Raw genomic sequence first — 7,475 nt, forward strand, 5'->3', positions numbered from 1 at the left:
CGATCGTTATATTCTATGTGATATCACCTGGTTGAAACAGGTAACCAGTTAGTATTATTTCTTAACGTGTCCAAATAACTGCTACTAACAATACTTTGTGGCTTGTTAAAGTGCTTTACAGACTGTTCTACGTTAGCTGTTACATAAAATTAAAAACGTTAGCTGGTCGTAATAAAATACGAAATAAAAAGTAAAGAAGCTAACATCTGGCAAGATTTGAGTTGGACAAAGATTGGCTTACCTTTTGCAGCAGAATAAGGACGTACAGAGTTCCCACCAGCTCATTGTGCCAGTCTCTTAAAAGAAGACAATAATTTTTAAAGAAGCTGTTACGTTAAGAAGTTCGGAACTTGAAACTGGGAGTGAAGAGGTTGTTGTTGTTAGTATTTGTCTATAAATAGGGCACGTATATAGAAATTACGGCGCACGTTAGTATCCTTCAGATCATTGTGTAAAATAGGGCGTGAGAAACTAGGCTCCTAAGGAATCCCAGCTGTGGAACAAAATCTGCCACCACTAATAAGATCAGAAACCAGATTTCACTTGGCTATGTCTAGGAAATTAAAGAAATATCCGCTTCATTACCAGTGGAAGGTGGGAGAAAGGCAGAGAGAGAGAGAGAGACAGAGTTGTTATCTAAAGTATCGTTCACCTGAAAAACGGACCTAGAATTCTGCCCTGAGGGTTCCCGCCAAGACTTGGAATGTCTACAGAATGAGTCGGCTGCATTTTGCAGCATGGCGAATGACACAGAGGTTCCACTTACTGGACTGTATGCCACGGTACACCGAACCTTGTACTCAGTTAGTTGCTGGTTGTTCTTCAGTGTCCAAGTAGAGATATTGACTAAACTGCCACGTTTAACACTCGAGATCTCGACAACACTCGTTTCGGCTTAGGACCTAATGAGCTGTACAGAAACGAACGTCTCGAGTCACGTGCACCACTTTCTTGTCCTTGTGTTAGTGTCGAACTGAAGACTGGTTGGTAGTTGAATGATGTGGTATGTGACAGAACAAAAAAATAAAATAAAACTTGACACATCTTCCAGTTCTCCCACTTCACCAGCAAACCATGTTGCTGCGCATGCGCAACAGAAAAAAAAAAAAAAAGAAGGTCGTGAGCTCTGCACGAGAGAGAGCAGGCTTAGTAAACAGTGAGTATAAAAGTTGTCCTACTGGTGTGTGAAACTTATATTGAAAGCCCTATACCCAATAATCAAATACTGCCATTCAGGAGTTTCCGGTCGGTAATACCTGTATTGCCGGTATCAACTCGTAAAAATAATTCAAATAACGAGGAAATGACGTGTGTGCCAAACCAACAATAGCCAGGCCAGCTTCCACAAGTTGCGCCGCCATAGATACCCAGCGTTGCACGTGCTGGTCGATAAATGTTTCATCAGACTAAGGGTTTGTTGTAGGCATGCGACAAGTAAACAGAATCGATTACATTTTAATGCATACCAATTTTTAAGACAATGAAAAACTTCCTTCTAGATAATTTACAACTTGCGTTCCATTTTAGTTGCGTCGCACTGACGGTTTAATTGGAGTCTCATTGGTAGTAACGAGTCACGTATTGAAAAAAGTTATACCAGTCACATTGACAGTGATGTTACAGATATTAAAACGTTTCACTGGTCACATTGACAGTGATGTTATGTATTAAAACGTTTTACTTGTCACACTGACAGTGATGTTAGAGATATTAAAACGTTTTACTGGTCACATTGACAGTGAAGTTACAGATATTAAAACGTTTTACTTGTCACACTGACAGTGATGTTAGAGATATTAAAACGTTTTACTTGTCACATTGACAGTGATGTTAGAGATATTAAAACGTTTTACTGGTCACACTGACAGTGATGTTAGAGATATTAAAACGTTTTACTTGTCACACTGACAGTGATGTTAGAGATATTAAAACGTTTTACTTGTCACACTGACAGTGATGTTAGAGATATTAAAACGTTTTACTTGTCACATTGACAGTGATGTTACAGATATTAAAACGTTTTACTTGTCACATTGACAGTGATGTTACATGTATTAAAACGTTTTACTTGTCACATTGACAGTGATGTTACAGATATTAAAACGTTTTACTTGTCACATTGACAGTGATGTTATATGTATTAAAACGTTTTACTTGTCACATTGACAGTGATGTTACAGATATTAAGTGAAACGTATGAACACTAATTCGTTACTCTATTGGTTACCAGAGCTGTACCCAGAGCTTTGTATAATTGTCTCTTTTTGCCAAAGTCCCCTCAGATAGATTCAATTAATTCATAACGCCCTATAGCAAGACAAGTTACTTTTCTGTAGTTTGTTATTACAATACAGTCTGTGACGATCGCTTTAAAATCACCAGTATAATTGTTGTTTGCCACAGTTTTACCCAGAGAGTTAAGTAAGTGTTTTCGTTTTTTAAAAGTCGATACAGGTGGGACCAATTACTTTAGAATACCCTTTGACAAGACCAAAGAGACTCCTCTGTGTTTTAATACAATACAACCTGTGAAAGTCACTTTAGAAACCGCCGTCATGGCTAAACACACCCGCACTTCACTTCCACTAATTTCTACATTCACAGCACTTAAATCTGTATATTGCCCGACTAAGATTTAGAACTTTCTACGAACCACGAAACATTATGATGTAATAATATTAAATGAAAACAACACCAAAAATTCAGAAGGTTCAAGTAACATGACGTCAATTTGCAACAATTAAAATACACAAGAAATGACTCATAAGCAATTACGTAAGCAAACCTACAATAGAATGTCGTTCCTAAAAGTAGAAGGTTTAAAATTTTAGTTTTATAACTATGTAAATCATAACCGTAGGTGTATTTAAAGAAAATAGTTACATGTATCTAAACATATCTTAGGTTCATGAAACATCATAAAAATCACATTTTATATGTAATGATCTGTAAGAACAGATTAAACATGTGTTTTAATAGATACATGATAATATATTGTGATATAAAGAAGATTGTTTTTTGATATGTCTTATTCTTTTACATTACACTGAACATTGGCTCATAACTTTGCGTTTAGAAAGATATAGAAAGATAGATATTGGAGATATAAAAGGTTTTAACAAATGAGGTAATGGAGTTATAAGTGAGACTTGAAACAAGCAAACAATGTAGCTACTATATAGGAATAAGTTTACATTTGAGAAGTAGCGAAGTCTAGGATGAGTAGACAGACACGAATATCCAATCCCTGGCCTTTCTGCAGCTCAAAGAGTTCCACTCTTGTTTTCAGTTACTAAATGAAGCTTTCAGAAGGTCAAAGACGTAAGAATCATTGCAGACAAAAAAAGCCAAGGTGAACACATTTTTAAAAATATCATATCAACGTTTTATATAAAACACGGGTTGACTCGACTTGTGTGAAACGGTAAAACAACCTTAGTTCGTTCATAATGGAATGGAGGTATAGCATGGTGTCAAGTGCGTAGCGGAAGGTCACAAATTACTATGATGGTAATGAAATGGATCTGAAGCATAATGTTTAGTCTGTAACTGTCACATAAAACTATGTAGAACGTGTGACTCCAGCACTAGTGACTGTAATATAAAAGTTACTATGTATTATTAATCAAGTAGAACGTGTGACTCCAGCACTAGTGACTGTAATATAAAAGTTACTATGTATTATAATTCAAGTAGAACGTGTGACTCCACCACTAGTGACTGTAATATAAAAGTTACTATGTATTATTAATCAAGTAGAACGTGTGACTCCAGCACTAGTGACTGTAATATAAAAGTTACTATGTATTATTAATCAAGTAGAACGTGTGACTCCAGCACTTGTGACTGTAATATACAAGTTACTATGTATTATTAATCAAGTAGAACGTGTGACTCCAGCACTAGTGACTGTAATATAAAAGTTACTATGTATTATTAATCAAGTAGAACGTGTGACTCCAGCACTAGTGACTGTAATATAAAAGTTACTATGTATTATAATTCAAGTAGAACGTGTGACTCCACCACTAGTGACTGTAATATAAAAGTTACTATGTATTATTCATCAAGTAGAACGTGTGACTCCAGCACTTGTGACTGTAATATACAAGTTACTATGTATTATTAATCAAGTAGAACGTGTGACTCCACCACTAGTGACTGTAATATATATTAATTACTGTAAATTATTAATGAAGTAAAACGTGTGACTCCAGCACTAGTGACTATAATAAAAAAGTTACTATGTATTATTAATCAAGTAGAACGTGTGACTCCAGCACTAGTGACTGTAATATAAAAGTTACTATGTATTATTAATCAAGTAGAACGTGTGACTCCAGCACTTGTGACTGTAATATACAAGTTATTATGTATTATTAATCAAGTAGAACGTGTGACTCCACCACTAATGACTGTAATATATATTAATTACTGTAAATTTTTAATGAAGTAAAACGTGTGACTCCAGCACTAGTGACTGTAATATACAAATTACTATCTATTATTATTAATCAAGTAGAACGTGTGACTCCAACGCTTGTGACTGTAATATACAAGTTACTATGTATTATTAATCAAGTAGAACGTGTGACTCCAGCACTTGTGACTGTAATATACAAGTTACTATGTATTATTAATCAAGTAGAACGTGTGACTCCAGCACTTGTGACTGTAATATACAAGTTACTATGTATTATTAATCAAGTAGAACGTGTGACTCCACCACTAGTGACTGTAATATAAAAGTTACTATGTATTATTAATCAAGTAGAACGTGTGACTCCAGCACTAGTGACTGTAATATAAAAGTTACTATGTATTATTAATCAAGTAGAACGTGTGACTCCACCACTAGTGACTGTAATATAAAAGTTACTATGTATTATTCATCAAGTAGAACGTGTGACTCCAGCACTTGTGACTGTAATATACAAGTTACTATGTATTATTAATCAAGTAGAACGTGTGACTCCACCACTAGTGACTGTAATATATATTAATTACTATAAATTATTAATGAACTATAACGAGTGACTCCAGCACTTGTGACTGTAATATTCAAGTTACTATGTATTATTAATCAAGTAGAACGTGTGACTCCAACACTTGTGACTGTAATATAGAAGTTACTATGTGTTATTAATCAAGTAGAACGTGTGACTCCAGCACTTGTGACTGTAATATACAAGTTACTATGTATTATTAATCAAGTAGAACGTGTGACTCCAACACTTGTGACTGTAATATACAAGTTACTATGTATTATTAATCAAGTAGAACGTGTGACTCCACCACTTGTGACCGTAATATAACAAGTTACTATGTATTATTAATCAAGTAGAACGTGTGACTCCAGCACTTGCGACTGTGATATACAAGTTACTATGTATTATTAATCAAGTAGAACGTGTGACTCCAGCACTTGTGACTGTAATATACAAGTTACTATGTATTATTAATCAAGTAGAACGTGTGACTCCAGCACTTGTGACTGTAATATACAAGTTACTATGTATTATTAATCAAGTAGAACGTGTGACTCCACCACTTGTGACTGTAATATATAAGTTACTGTAAATTATTAATCAAGTAGAACGTGTGACTCCAGCACTTGTGACTGTAATATACAAGTTACTATGTATTATTAATCAAGTAGAACGTGTGACTCCAGCACTTGTGACTGTAATATACAAGTTACTATGTATTATTAATCAAGTAGAACGTGTGACTCCAGCACTTGTGACTGTAATATACAAGTTACTATGTATTATTAATCAAGTAGAACGTGTGACTCCACCACTTGTGACTGTAATATATATTAATTACTGTAAATTATTAATCAAGTAGAACGTGTGACTCCAGCACTAGTGACTGTAATATACAAATTACTATGTATTATTAATCAAGTAGAACGTGTGACTCCAACGCTTGTGACTGTAATATACAAGTTACTATGTATTATTAATCAAGTAGAACGTGTGACTCCAGCACTTGTGACTGTAATATACAAGTTACTATGTATTATTAATCAAGTAGAACGTGTGACTCCAGCACTTGTGACTGTAATATACAAGTTACTATGTATTATTAATCAAGTAGAACGTGTGACTCCAGCACTTGTGACTGTAATATACAAGTTACTATGTATTATTAATCAAGTAGAACGTGTGACTCCAGCACTTGTGACTGTAATATACAAGTTACTATGTATTATTAATCAAGTAGAACGTGTGACTCCACCACTTGTGACTGTAATATACAAGTTACTATGTATTATTAATCAAGTAGAACGTGTGACTCCAGCACTTGTGACTGTAATATACAAGTTACTATGTATTATTAATCAAGTAGAACGTGTGACTCCAGCACTAGTGACTGTAATATATAAGTTACTATAAATTATTAATCAACTAGAACGTGTGACTCCAGCACTTGTGACTGTAATATACAAGTTACTATGTATTATTAATCAAGTAGAACGTGTGACTCCAGCACTTGCGACTGTAATATACAAGTTACTATGTATTATTAATCAAGTAGAACGTGTGACTCCAGCACTTGTGACTGTAATATACAAGTTACTATGTATTATTAATCAAGTAGAACGTGTGACTCCAACACTTGTGACTGTAATATACAAGTTACTATGTATTATTAATCAAGTAGAACGTGTGACTCCACCACTTGTGACTGTAATATACAAGTTACTATGTATTATTAATCAAGTAGAACGTGTGACTCCAGCACTTGTGACTGTAATATACAAGTTACTATGTATTATTAATCAAGTAGAACGTGTGACTCCAGCACTTGTGACTGTAATATACAAGTTACTATGTATTATTAATCAAGTAGAACGTGTGACTCCAGCACTTGTGACTGTAATATACAAGTTACTATGTATTATTAATCAAGTAGAACGTGTGACTCCAGCACTTGTGACTGTAATATACAAGTTACTATGTATTATTAATCAAGTAGAACGTGTGACTCCACCACTAGTGACTGTAATATATATTAATTACTATAAATTATTAATGAACTATAACGTGTGACTCCAGCACTTGTGACTGTAATATTCAAGTTACTATGTATTATTAATCAAGTAGAACGTGTGACTCCAACACTTGTGACTGTAATATACAAGTTACTATGTATTATTAATCAAGTAGAACGTGTGACTCCAGCACTTGTGACTGTAATATACAAGTTACTATGTATTATTAATCAAGTAGAACGTGTGACTCCACCACTAGTGACTGTAATATACAAGTTACTATGTATTATTAATCAAGTAGAACGTGTGACTCCACCACTAGTGACTGTAATATACAAGTTACTATGTATTATTAATCAAGTAGAACGTGTGACTCCAGCACTTGTGACTGTAATATACAAGTTACTATGTATTATTAATCAAGTAGAACATGTGACTCCAGCACTTGTGACTGTAATATACAAGTTACTATGTA

General features: G+C 34.3%; 1 protein-coding gene across 8 annotated transcripts in view; it reads right to left on the reverse strand.

Moving 5' to 3' along the window:
- LOC143256443 (uncharacterized) overlaps positions 1–1,338 on the reverse strand; it is a 112,926-nt gene extending 111,588 nt beyond the window's left edge. For 3 of the 8 annotated variants that reach the window (XM_076513686.1, XM_076513678.1, XM_076513683.1), the window contains exon 1: positions 653–1,335. In XM_076513686.1, the coding sequence (XP_076369801.1) occupies positions 653–729 (77 nt within the window). In that variant the 5' untranslated portion in view covers positions 730–1,335. Of the gene's footprint in view, positions 1–241; positions 297–652 lie in introns of all 8 variants that reach the window. The other 5 variants (XM_076513680.1, XR_013031360.1, XM_076513685.1 and 2 more) reach the window with 5 other exon arrangements.
- Between the last annotated feature and the right edge of the window lie 6,137 nt (positions 1,339–7,475).

This window comes from Tachypleus tridentatus, chromosome 7 (genome assembly GCF_004210375.1).
Source record: "Tachypleus tridentatus isolate NWPU-2018 chromosome 7, ASM421037v1, whole genome shotgun sequence".
NCBI classification, from domain to species: Eukaryota; Metazoa; Arthropoda; class Merostomata; order Xiphosura; family Limulidae; genus Tachypleus; species Tachypleus tridentatus.